Here is a 13,280-nt window from a genome sequence, read left to right on the forward strand (position 1 = left end):
AAGGGCTGGAAACACTCATCCAAGCACCAACCACCCCGAGCTATGCTGCTCGCCAGGACATGCATGTCCCAAGGACATGTCTTGGCACTGCTGGGTGATGGGGTGGCCTCTGCATGCCCCTCGGTCCTCACCCCCTTCTGCTCCCAAGGGTCTGGTCCTGCTCAGAAGCAGACATTGCCGATGCTCCTGCTGAGCAAGGGGCCTTCTTCTGGCCCACCCGCGGTAAGTAAGGAACTTGCCTGGTGTTTCCATGGGGAAAACTGCTTGGAAACAAGGCTCGTGAGTCCTGCTGGAGCAACCCAAGTCACGTCCCCACCAGAGGCTGAATCGGTGCTCTCTGAAGCAGACTGGAGCTCACCGTGTGTCCCGTGCTGTGGATGGTGGTTCTCATACTACCAAGGGCTTTCTTCTGTCCTCTCAGGGGTAAAAACGTCCCATAGCCTGTCAGCCATTCAGAAGCTGAAGTCCTGTTTTCTACAGGGCTTTCAACGGAACAAGGATTTTACAACCCTTGACTTTGGGGCGACCAAGTAAAGAGGCCTTTAAGGGACTGGCTGGTCAGGAGCTCCAGCACAGCACTGTCTGGGAAGGTGATGCCTATGGCAGTTCAGGTCATGAAACAATCAATAAAAAAATATAATAAAAAAATCACTTGACATCTTGGCCAATATGCCGTATCACGGCTGGAGGACCACCTCCTCAGAAGTTGCTGGGCATGTGGAGATGTCTCCAGTGATATTCCCTAAGCAGCAAGGAAGATCACACATCTAAAAAGCCAATAATGAATAGCATAGCCCCAAATTCCTCGTGAGAATTGGTCATGGCTGCTTAAGGATGCTATTGCTCGTCTTCATTGTTAGGCGGGAAGAGAAAGAAATGGAATGGTAGAGCTTCAAGAACCACGTTCTCATCCTGATGACCTTTCCTCTTTTTCCTAATTTCCCTTCTTTTGACAAATATTTCTTCCATTGACTTAACGCATCTCTAAATATAATATTCTCCGGGGCAAATTAAAACAAATTTGGGGATGTCAGCTGTTTCTTTTAGCCTTTTAAATGGCATTTCCTTTTTGATAGATTCTTGCTTTCAGAAAATACTTTAAAGAGATCAAAGGGTTTTTCAACAGGGTCCCATTTTCCCAGTGTATCCTAACCCTCAGTCCCTTATTTCTCTTATCACCCACGCCACTCCGCTATGACGCTCTGTATACAAAGTAAGAGCAGTTAACTTTGAAGTGCTGGATTAGCCCATGCCAGATCCTTGCCTCAGAATAACAAACAATACAGGTTCAACAGGAGTTCTCATCAGTAGTTCATTTTTCAGCCCCAAATTCACTGTCACTAACACAAGCAACATTGAACTCTCAGTCTATGGACAGATAGGAGAGATTTATCTGGTGGCAGGACCATGACCTAGTGATGAGAAGGTCAGACAGTTAAAGGATTTTTATATTTTGGAATGGCGAGGTTGTATTTTTTTTTTCTGGCTAGCACATCTAATTTTTAAATAAAACATTGTTTCTCACATACTTGAGAACTTGGTTAACGGCATGGCTGGTTTCACGGTCTAGAAACATTTCCTCTCTTTGCCCCATGCTGACTTGAAGCGTGGAAGGGCTTCTTGCCTTGGTGCTTTCATTTTGCCACACCAATGTTCAGCGGGGAAGGTCCCAATGTGCAGGAGGACGGAAAGCATCAGCGCAGGAAGCTTCACCACAGAAAGAAACCACGCAAGAGTATGGCCAATGTCCCGGTGCTGCGTGGTTCAGGGAAAGCTGCCCCCTTGCCAGCCCAACTCCCTTGGCCATGCAGGTCCCTGGGAGCTTTCATTTCAGAGGAGCCGTGGGCTTGCTGCGGGCTTCGAGGCAAAGCTGAAGCCTGGGCGGTGGTGGGGATCTTCTTCCTCTGCTCTGGGTTTGACCAAACCCTTCCTGCAGCCTAAGGGTGAGCGGGGAAGGCTTTGGGAACACGCTTAACTGTGAGCATCCCATGCCTTTAGGGGACTAACAGCAAAGGTTGTTGTTGGAGACAGAAGCATATAAAAAACTAAAATCCCATCCCTGCCCTGCTCAGTGTGGAAGAGCTCCGTCTTCCCTGCCAAAGTTGTCGACATCTTTAGCAGCACGGCCAAGAGCCATCGCAGTTTGCTCCTGCTCCTTTCTCTCAAAGCAGGAGTTTGCCCTAACAGGGTAATTCCAGGACCCCGAATTTAGGACTAAGCAGATCAAACATTCCTTAAATATCTAATTTATTTCCAAGTTTTAAATTGATGGCTCACATTCCTCCACTGATCTAGGACATTAAGGTTTGCTTTTGGATCAAAAACCTTGAGCAGAGATTCTTGTAACTGCCTCAAAAGATTCTGGACAAATATTTCCCTTTAATTGCAATGAGAACTGGGCATCCATATGCCCTACGGAGCCATGGAAAATTTAACTTTTAAAGGATTATTCACAGAGGAAAGCTGCACCAGCTTAGCCAAAGCATTTATACTTCTTCAAACCTTGATGTCCTAAAAACTAGTTTTATTTTGGTTTACTAAAGTTGATTAAGAACAGATTTTTTTTTAACTGAAATAAGCCACTCTTAAAATGAAACTCGAACATATAAAGGGGGGTTGCGTCTTTTCCACACATGCAGGCTGCTTTATTGATTTTTTTCTGCACAATATTTTCCTACATATGCTTCCTAAAACCTGCTACCATGAAGACTGAGGCTATCTTTGTACCTGTGCACATCCTGCAGTCTGGCCAAAGCTCAGTTTCAGTATCTCAAGACTCCCGTTCACATCCCGGGAAGGTTGTGCTGCTACAGAGGAACTCCTTTTTCTCTTCAGTGACTGCTCAGGAAAATGTCACTAGGCATTCAGGAACTGCTATTTTTTACCGATTTGCCATAGGCTGCATCAAATTTTTTGTCCCTGGCAGTATCTGGAGAGAAACTGCAATGCTGCAAAGACTGGCACCTTGGAAAAAGGAGTGAAGAGCGAGAGCTAAAGCAAGGCTAGCAGGAGGCGAGAAGTCCTGAGCCAGGGAGAGCGTGTTCGTGAAGCTGAACTTCCTGCACAAACGGGGTTTGGAAGCTGGGACTTAACAAAGAATTACGAAAGACAAAATGGGTTTTGCCACAAGGCTAAAAAAAAATAATCGCAATTGTTCAGTTAAATGCCATCACGTTGGACAAGCAGAGTGATACTGAGGTCCCTCAGTTGCTGCCCGCAGCGCTGCTGGGCAGGTACACGGGGCGGCTGCGCACCCTCAGCTCCGCTGCCCCTTTATTACCTTCACATCGATTTTATTCATTTCATCCAGCGGCACCTCGCTGCCTGGCAAACGGGGGGGGGGGGGGGGCTTTCTGGGGGATGGAAACCTCGACGGGAGCGCTGGGACGATGCCCACACCGCGGTCCCCACGCAGCGGTGCGGGGGCAGCGGCTGCGGCCGCCCCGTCGGGGCGGGGGCGGGCGGAGCTCCGCGGGGCCCGGAGCACGGAGCCCGGAGCCCCCTGCCCGGTGCTCGGTGCCCTCTCTGCCTCCCCCCACAGCACCCAGAGGCGATTCCCAGCCCCTCGAGGCAGCCCCGGGGTGCCCCCGGCCGCGGGCAGCAGCGTAGCCGGAGCGAGCTCCGCGCCGCACCCGGCCTTTAAAAGCAGCGAAAGAAAATTTCTCCCGAGTGCAAATTCGTAATTAGAGCAAACCTCAAGCAGGGGGAACAAGACAAAGGGCTGATTTATGGGCCGCAGCGTCCCATCCTCGGGGCTCCGCGAGGTGCAGGGTTTTATGTACGGAGGAGGCGAGCGGTTTTACACAAAGTTCAGGGAACTTTGCTAACATAAACTTTTTATCTTTTGACGATCCTTTTAATATAAAATAATCTCTTTTTTTTTTTCCTCCCTCCCACAATGAAGCAGCCGAACATTAAAAAGATAGCGAGCGCATTTTAAAGATGTTTCCACTTTATAAATCAAGCTTTCTTGGCAACAACACGATTTCTATTGCAATGCTGAGCTTGCTGTGTTCTTCTAATGTCTCCTACAGATCAGTCCTAAGAGGGAGTAATAATCCCCCAAAGTAATTCTCAGCCCTAAATTCTCGATAATTTATAGTTGGCTCGTTCCGAGGAGCTCTACGAAGAACGAAACGAATGACCCCACCACCACCACCACCCCCCAAGTTATCAATATTTGCCTTGTTTATACAGAAAGGCTATTTTACACCATTGCCTTGGAATTAACGCTTCCGCCGAGCTTTACATTTCCTCTCCACTGAGTGAGCTTGTCATTAAAGTCACTGTTTTGTTGTTTGAAATTTAAAAATCAGGCTTCGATTTCGTTTCGTTTGTGCCCCTTGAGGTCAGACAGACCGACACTCCGGCGATTTCAACTAACGGCATTCAGGGGCATCTCCGTGCCTGCTGGGATGGGGATTAGAGTCCTAATTAGTGCCTGCAATTAGCCGCTTTCCCTCCCCCTCAACGCTAAATGCGAGTACGTACAAATCTCCATTAACCGTCATTTTTTAATTGGGTCGAGAGGAGGTTTATTATTGCTCTTTTTTTTTTTTTTTAAATGACTCGGCCGAAATAAAATCTGCACCAAGCACTGATTTTCATTTCGTCGTTTGTTCCCTGCGCGCCCCCTCCACCGCGCCCCACTTCGCGCGTGGCCCCGGCCTCGCTGCTCCTTTTTTTGTCACCCTTCACAGCTGGGCACGGGGAGAAGAAACGAAACGACTGCTTTGTTTCGTGTTATTCGTCGGCATTTCAGCCCCGGGGTCTTTTTTTTTTTTTTTTTTTTTTAATTATTATATATTTTTTCCCGGTACAAATTTAAAACGGTTTTAGCTTGACTGCGCAGCCCTGATTTTCACCAAAAGAGAATTTGGTTTGCTGGCTTAAAAAACAAAATTTTGTGCGTCTTGGGGTCAATCCTCCGCCCTCTCTGTCCCATCCACACGCTCGGAAAGGTGACTACGTGTGCACTGCCAGCTCCAGCGGACAAAGAATGCGGGACTGAGCCCTATACATATGGATTTGTTTAAACAATCCACGTTAAGACTTACAAAGAGATAACATGCACATTTGGGATGCTTAGGGTCTAGAATTTGGTAAAGATATTACATGTCCCGCACAGACACACTCAGATACTATAAATTAAGGGTAAAATATCTGAGGTCTTGATCCCCTCGTCTTAGCTGACTTAGGTAGCAGACCTATCAAAATGAATCCGGCTCTTCCCAGCGCTAGAAGCTACAGACCAAGCCCCAAGATTTTACATACCAAAACGCGGCGTGATGAGGACAGAGTTACCTGAGCAAGCACTTCATACGCAGGCCGAATAACAAATAAATCGAGCATCCCCTCCTCTCTGGGGGGGAACTACCGGGGATATTACCGAAAGCATCCCCGCCCTGCCCGGCCGCTCGGAGCAGAGGGAAGGTGAAGGAGCTGCTCATGGCCCCCCAGCCGGGTGGGGGCCGGGGAGGGCACTGGGACACCGGAGGAGACAGGGAAAGACCCCCCCGCCCCGCACCCCGACTGCTGCGCTCGGAGGATGAGGACCGCAGGACAACCGACAGCGTGCGTGCAGATTGGGCTTTTTTTTTCCTTTTTTTCTACTTGCTCTTCATTATTCGAGTGCCCTCCTCCACGTGGTGTAAAATCAGCAATTACAGGGCACAGCAGAACATGCAGCTGGGTGAGAATTAAACGCGTTTTAACACCCAGTTCTGGCATTTTTTATTTTCCAGCAGCAGCGATGCGATCTGGCTGCCGCAGAAGCCAAGGGCAGATGTTTCGGTGCCCGCAGTGGCAGCCGGCTATTTTTGTTGGGACCGGTCTGACTCCTGGGCTGGTGATTTTCTGAGGTTTGTGTGTTAATTTTGCGATCCCTGCTCAGAGCAGCGCGGGGTGGGCAGGGAGCTCAAGGCAGGCGCAGGGACGGTTCCCAGCCCTCCCGCCCCAGCCCGGCTTCGCAAGCTGAAGATGCTCTGATTTGGTAAAAATCATGAACATCTGTCTGCTCTCAAGAAAATGCAGAACTTTCCCACACCTAACTGACCATAAAGTAGTACCTCGCACTCTTCCAGTTTTGAGATTAAAGCACATCCTAAACATTCGTATTGCAAACATTTTGGTGCAAAGTATCCCAACACAGCTCTTACCGCATTGTGCAAAGCAGGGGAGCGGGGTTTGCTTTGGAAAAAATTATAGAAGTGGAACCACTATCATGCCAAAGTCTTAAAAAATATATATAAATGAATAAAAAACAACAAAGCGGTACCAAAGAGAATCGAGGCTAAATTTATCAAACGACTCCGCAACTCTTTCCAGCACCCACAGTCTTATTGCTGCCCCACTCGAACACATGCACAGTTTACACAGAAAAAAATGTCCTGAAATGTGCGATCACGATAACAATTTTGTAAAATGCCACCGACCGCAGCAGCTCTGCCGTCCCCGAAGGGTTCGAGCAGGACCATTTCGTACGGCTCGGAACCAAACCGTGGTCGCGGGGAATTGTCACTAACCTGCCTGCCTTGGTTATGATCATTTCGGTGCCGGCTTCATGAAATTTCTTCCATAGCTCCTTCTCATGGAGATAGACTTTGATATTTTCTATTGTCTGGAAAAATAAAGATAGTGAGAAGAAAGAGCAGCACATGGAGAGGGGCGTTAGAGAGGGGCTGGAGGCGGCCGCGAAGCCCCAGCCGCGGCGGGAGGGCCGGGGCCCGAAACTTGCACCGCCCGCTGCCAAAAAGGAGAGAAACCAACGCAGCCCGGCTCTAGCTGCAATTTCCCGTCCAGGCCGGGCGCTGCGGCCAGAAGGATTCTTATTTTTATTTTATTTTTTTTTCCGTAGGGGTTTCTGCGCCCGCATGGCGCAGACGGTCCCCGATGGCGCCCAGGGGCTCCCTGAAAGCGGGGCAGGGAGCAGCCGCGGGGACATCCCGGGGACATCCTGGGGATATCCGCGGCTCCTCCCGGCTCAGCTGAGCCGCGATTTCTGCGTTACTTTCCGCAGAATTTGAGGGTAATTGCGGGGCTGAAGGCAGAGAAACCGCGATGGTCCGAGCGGCCGCAGGCGACGCGAAGTTTGATTTAACAACAACAACAACAACAACAAATTTAAATCAACCAAAAGGAACCAACGACAGCCACCGCGGGGCCGGATCCTGCTCGGGAGGCGCCGGGTGCCGCAGGGCAGCGCCCGGGCTCGCCCTGCCAGCAGGAGCGCACCCGACGGCCGGCAGAGCGGCCTGTTCGCACGGGAACAGAATAAATAAACGAAGGACAAAAGGGAAAACAAAATTAAAAAGCGCGATTCCCTGGCGATTTCCCCGCACCCCGACCCACAGCCAAGGAAGATGCGCGGCCGAGGGAGGCTCCGGCACCGCCACCCGGGGCTCCGGGGCACAGAGCAGCCTCTGCCCGTCCCGGAGGGACGCGGGGAGCGGCGGTGCCCGTTTGCCCGACGGCGCGGGCCGGGCGGTGCGTACCTGCTCGGGGTCGGGGACCTGCGGGCTGCTGAGCGGCGTGCTGCTCCCCCCGGCTACGCCGAGGACGGGGGAGCCCGCGGAGGAGTCCGCATGGCCGGGCGCGGGGGCTGTTGGAAACCCTTCCTCGGTTTCAGACAGGCTTTTCTCCTGGAGCATTTCCTTGGGGGGAGAGAGGCGCACAATTAGCTCGCGGCACCGGGGGCCACTTCCAGCCCGCGCCCCCCGCCCCGGGTCAGGCCCGGCGGAGCGTCCTCGGGCTGCGCTCGGCGACACTGGCATGGGACGGCCCCGGCCCCGGGGAAAAGCCGCTGTGCCCGGCCGGGCCGAGCCGAGCCGAGCCGAGCCGGGCCCAGCCCGCCTGCCCTCCCCGGGGAGCTGCCCACGCGTGGCTGCGCTCCCGCCTGGAGCTCGGCAGCTCAGAAGCGGCCGCAGCCTCCCCGCCGCGACCCTTCCTCCTCTCCCCTCCCCGCTGTTCGCCGCCGTGCGGGGCCCGGTACCCGTCGGGGAGGGCGGCCCGGGCCGCTCACTCTGCCCCGTCCCGTCCCGTCCCGTCGGGCGGCCGCAGCTGCGGGGCTCCGCGACGGCGCTCGGGGCCGCGGGCAAAGCGCTGTGGCGTAAACGCGAGGGAGTGCAGGGCTCCGAGATAAAAGGGCCCCTCTTAAACTTGGACGGAGACTGGGAAAAGCCAATAAAGATAAGGCCTGACAGCTCTGCCGGGGCTGCCGCGCATCAAGCCCGACTTTTACTGCGCGGAGGGACGCGGCCGCCCGCCCCGCTCCCCTCTCGAGGGGAGGCTGCGGCTTCCCAGCCCCGGCCCTGCTCGCCCCGACACCGGCGCTGCCCTCGGGGAACGGCGGTGGGGCCGGCTGACAGCACCGGGACGTGCGGGCCCCGACGGAGCGCTCCGCTCCCCGGCCCCGCCGGTCCTGCCCGAAGGGCCGAGCCCCGCTCCAGCCACAGCCGAGCTTCGCGGAGAGCCCTGACCGTGCAGACGGACAGACGGACGGCTCGGCTCCGCAGCCGCCCGGGCACGGCGAGAGCCCGGCACTCTCCGGCCCCGAGAGCCCCGTTCGGGGGAACGGGACGGGACGGGGCTGGACGGGGCGGCCCCAGCCGGGGCGAGCGCAGGTGGGAGCCGGCGACCCCGAGGGCCCCGCCGCTGTCCGAGGCCGGGAGCCCGGGGAACGGAGCCGGCTCCGGGGCGGCGCAGGCCGCGGGGGGCAGCGGGGCGGGCTGGCGGCGGCTGCCCCGGGCCGGGCCACCGAAGCGGAGGCCGGGGCCCGGCGGGTTGCGGGGCTCCCACCCCGCGGGGCTCCGCGCTCCTTCTCCCCGCCCCGGGACTTACACGGCCGGCCGGGGGGCAGGAGGCGCAGCTGGGGGCTCCTGGCGTCGCCTCGGGGCGGCTGCGGCATGAAGGGCAGCCGCGGGGCGCTCAGGCCGGGCGCGGCTCGGCGGCCCCCGATGGCAGCGGCGTGCGGGGCATCCCCCACTGCGCGGATTCACTTTTCCTTGATCTTCGCGAAAAATGTTCCATAAAGATCCAGTTTGGGGCCTTTCGACTCCCTCCCTCTTTGTCTCCCCCCTCCCTTTTCCCTTCCCCTCCTGTTGCTGACGTTGCCGCTGTCAATCACGGCCCCACAGACCAGCTCTGGCCCGCTCCGCCGGGCCCGGCCCGCTCGCCCCGGCCCCGGCCCCGCGCCCACCGACGGCCCGGCCCCGAGCCCGGCACCGGCCCGGGGCAGCGGCCGCCCGGCCCCCGAGCCCCGGGCCCTTCCCGCGGCCTGCCCGGCCTGCTCGGAGCCCGGCGGCGAGCGGGGCCGCCTGTGGCGGGGAGGCTCCGGGGGAGGGGGACACCCCCGGCCCCGCCGCGCCCCCTCCTCCCGGCCCCGACGGGCCCGGCGCTCCCCGGCTGCCGGGGGAACCGGGAACGGGCCGGGGGCTGCAGCCCGGCGGCCGACTCGGGAGGCTTCGGAGGCCGCAGGCCGCGCTGCGAGGGCCCGGAGGAGCGGGCCGGGAGCTGCGGGACCCCCGGAGGAAGCAGGACCGCCCGGAGGGGCCTTAGAATGGGCGGCGCGGCCCGGCCCGGCTCGGCCCGGTCCGGGGGGGCTGTGCCTGGGGAGAGGTCGGCGGCCTCGGGCTTTCCCCCCGGTGCTGCCGCAGCGGGAGCTGTGCTGCAACGTCTCCCGCCGGGCCGGCCGGAGGATGCGGGCTGCTTTTCGGGTGCGGACGTCCCCGACCGACAGCGGGGGAGAGGAGGGGGGGTGAAACACGGCGCCCCCTCCTCGGCCGGAGCCGGCAGGAAGCTCCGCGCCCCGTCCCGAGGCGGGCAGGAGCGGGGCGGGCGCAGACAAAGCGGCGGCGAGGCCCGGGCCGCCCCCGGCGGGGCCGCCTCGAGGTGAGCGCGGCGGGGGCGGGGATGCGCTGCTGGTGCCGCTCAGCCCCGGGCAGGAGCCCCGGCACCCTCCGGCGCGGCCTGCTCGGGGTGCCCAGCGCCAAGAGAAACCCAGCTATCAGGTGGAGAAACCCCTCGGAAGAGCTCCCGAGCGTTGTCGCGACTCAACGGGCCACATCAGCTCTGCTGTCGCGATTCCCAACACCGAGGGCAGCCTGCCCGCCCCCCCCTCAGCGCTGTCGTCGGTTCTGAGCGGCCTCTCACACCCGCCCGCAGCCGAAATGCGCCCACGTTGCCCCGTGTCCCGACAGCCCCGCTGCCGTGCAGCGCCCTATATCGCGATAGCCCCATCTGCCAGGCCGCACCTCGCTCCACGCCCGCGGGAGCCGGTGGTGCCAGGGGGCGCAAAAGGTGCCCTGGGACAGCGCCCTGAGCCGCCGTGGCTTCACGGGGCAGGATTTTTTAAATCGGGGTTTTCTTGAAAGTGAATTTAAACCCGAACTCACTCCCACCGTCACGTGGTGCCGAAATTGGGAACAGGAGCAGAATAAAAAGTAAACTGGGGTCAACCTCTTAATGAACCTTTTTCCCACTCCTACCAAAAAAAAAAAAAAAAGGAAAAAAAAAAAAGAAAAAAAGAAAGAAAGAAAAAAACAGGCCCGGGCAGGCCGGGGGTTGCGGGAGAGGCAGCGGCACGCTGCTCCCGGAGGAGCTGTGCGGGGCCGGGCCGGAGCCGTCGCAGGTGAGACCGGGCCGGCGGTGAGCCCCGACGTGAGCCTGCGGGGCCGGGGCTCGAGGGTCCGGGGCTGAGCAGCCGTCCCGGTGGGTCTCCCCGGGATGGAACGGGACAGGCCCGGGCCGGAGCGGCGGTGGAGGCTCAGCCGGGCACCGCCGCAGCCCCCGCTCTGCCCCGCCATCGTTCCCACATCGGGGCCGGGCTCTCCCCGCGGGCTGCAGGGCCCAGGGCCGGGCAGGGGGAATTTCGGCACCTTGGCTGGTGCCGGTCGCTCGGCTTTATTTGGGTTTCTCTCCCGCCACCCCTTCCGCCTGCAGCCGCGGACAGGGGCAGCGGGAATCACGGGCGTTTCCTGCGCTTTCCTACATTAAATGTATTTTTTCCCTCTTGGAGAGAAAAAAAAAAAAAAGGCTGGGGGGAGGGCGATCCCCGAGTGGGGAGGAATTAATTAAAACAAAGCCAAAGCCCCCCTCCTCCCCGCCAGCCCCGGCCCTTCCCGTCCGGGCTGCGGGAGCGGCTGTTTCGGGCCCTCTCCGCCCTGGGCCGGGGCTCTCCACGCTCGTCGGCACCGGGACGGCCCCGCCGTGCCGTGAGACCGGAGAAGGTGCGGAGAGCCGCGGCACCTGCCCGCAGCGGGCTGGGCTTCCCCGGCCGCACCTCGAGCCCCGGGGTCGGTGCCGGTGCCGTCGGAGCTGGGGGGGGGGGGATGACCGCGGCCGTTCCGCGACGGAGCCCCCCGGCCGCGGCAGCGCCGGCCGCTTGCAAGAGGCTCCGGCAATTCACGGCGAGGCTCAAACCCAGCCCGACTGTCATCACCCGGCAGATAAACGGCCGGATCCCCGACGGCAGGGTGGCTCCGATTCGTGGCTCATCACCGCCGAGTCAAAGGAGCAGGCGAGGGGGAGGATAAGCCCTGCTTTCAGGGCCCGGCGCTCCAACCCACTCATCACTGTCACCGGGCTTGCTCATGCCTTGGCCCTGAACACCGGCGATTAATAAAAGCTCCCTGTCGCTTTTCTCCACTAATTACACTCGCGCGCAGGCTGCGGGCTGCGCTACCTGCCGCCCGGCCCCCGCGGCTCCCTCGCTCTTGCTTCTCCCCCCCCCAAAAAAAAAAAAAATCCTACACAAGAGGAGACGAGGGCAGAAGCGAGTCCCGAGCCCAGCGGCCGCTGCCGGCCCCGACGGCTCACTGCGGCCGGGCCACCCCGACGGCGGGGGGACGCCGCGGCCCTGGAGCGGCGAAGGCAGGACCGAGCCTCGGCCGCGTTAGGTTGGCACAGATTTCTTGGCTGGAGCGGAAACTCACCGGTTCACACCGCTGCTGAGGGTTTGAGTGGCTGAGGACTGAGAGAAACTTGCCGAATTTGGCCCGTAAAACCGCCGAAGGCACGGAGCGTAACCCTGAATTGTGCGCGTACGCGGGAGGAACTACAGAGCATCAGAGTCGGGCTTCTAAACAGGGACAGTGCCAAATTTCTAATAACTGTGTAATATGCTTATTTATACCATACAAGGACTTACAAACCTCATTGTGCATAGCAGCTGGGTCATATTTCTTTATCCTTCCATTCCTCAGGCTCTTTTGCCAAGAGACTGGTACCAAACACTTCTAGGCTGAAAGGGAAACACAAAACCAAATTGCAAAGAAACGATGACAAGAAGCAAGGGTAAGATACGCTCTGACATGCGGCCCTTTAATCTTCAGCATCTGCCTAAAATAGATGCGCTGAGGGGGTATTGGAAATATGCACGTCTTTAAATGCAAGTGATGCTCTGCTTCTAAATCGTTCGAGCGAATTATTTGCATGTGTTTGCCTGACCTGGGCACATTCGTATGCTCTCTGGCCGTGTTTTAGCCCATTAAGTAAATATTTTAACGAACGTTTTAAAACGCTGTAAAGTGGTGCCTTACTCAGACTCGCACCGATCTCTGCCGAAACGGGGTAACTGAACGGAACGACCACAGCCGACTGGGTTTTAAATATTCGGGGGGGGGATTCGATAATTTTGTCTCAGTGTACCAAGTGTACTTACCCTCCTGGAATTTCAAGGTACGCTATGCAGGATGCGAAACAATCAAGGTTCGTTATGCAACCAGTAAAATTAAACTTTGAACGAATATTCATCTATAATATTTTTTTAAAGTTTAAACATTTTGCAAATTAAAATAAACAATTGTAGAATTCTTTTAATTTTTAGAACTAGCTAATTTTGTCTGACTGTTCTGGATTTATATTTTTCAAAATGTTGTCTTGTTATTCTTTAAAATAGCATTGAGAAAAATAATATTTCAAGTCCGTTGCACATTTTGTATGGAAGAGACTTCACTGTGAGCTTGGAAACAGTCTTTGTAGGAAAGAATAGTGCAGAGATCAGTGCCCTGGTAAAAATCACACCAAGCTAGCCTTTCCCAATGGTTTTTCCTAGCCGAAGGTCTGATTTCACTTCAAAATTTACCAAAAAAAATTGCCCCATCTACTCTGCAATTACTTTTTTTTATTTTTTAATGAAAAAAAAGCCTTGGGGCTGCAGCATGCTGGAGCAGGGGAGCAGGCCAACGGGGCCACGCCAAAATGGAAATAGGGGCTTAAAACACAACAGCCAAACCGAATGCCTGGCGCTCAGTGCTTTAGGATTTTTACGCAGCCTGGCTACA

General features: G+C 57.0%; 1 protein-coding gene across 1 annotated transcript in view; it reads right to left on the reverse strand.

The window, feature by feature from the left end:
* TBX4 (T-box transcription factor 4) overlaps window positions 1-9,102 on the reverse strand; it is a 32,717-nt gene extending 23,615 nt beyond the window's left edge. The window contains exons 1-3 of the mRNA XM_040532420.1: window positions 8,839-9,102; window positions 7,494-7,652; window positions 6,525-6,619 (exon numbers count right to left, since the gene is read on the reverse strand). Of these exons, the coding sequence (XP_040388354.1) occupies window positions 6,525-6,619; window positions 7,494-7,649 (251 nt within the window). The 5' untranslated portion in view covers window positions 7,650-7,652; window positions 8,839-9,102. The remainder of the gene's footprint in view (window positions 1-6,524; window positions 6,620-7,493; window positions 7,653-8,838) is intronic.
* Window positions 9,103-13,280: the final 4,178 nt, after the last annotated feature.

The sequence above is a fragment of the Cygnus olor genome, chromosome 20 (genome assembly GCF_009769625.2).
Source record: "Cygnus olor isolate bCygOlo1 chromosome 20, bCygOlo1.pri.v2, whole genome shotgun sequence".
NCBI classification, from domain to species: domain Eukaryota; kingdom Metazoa; phylum Chordata; class Aves; order Anseriformes; family Anatidae; genus Cygnus; species Cygnus olor.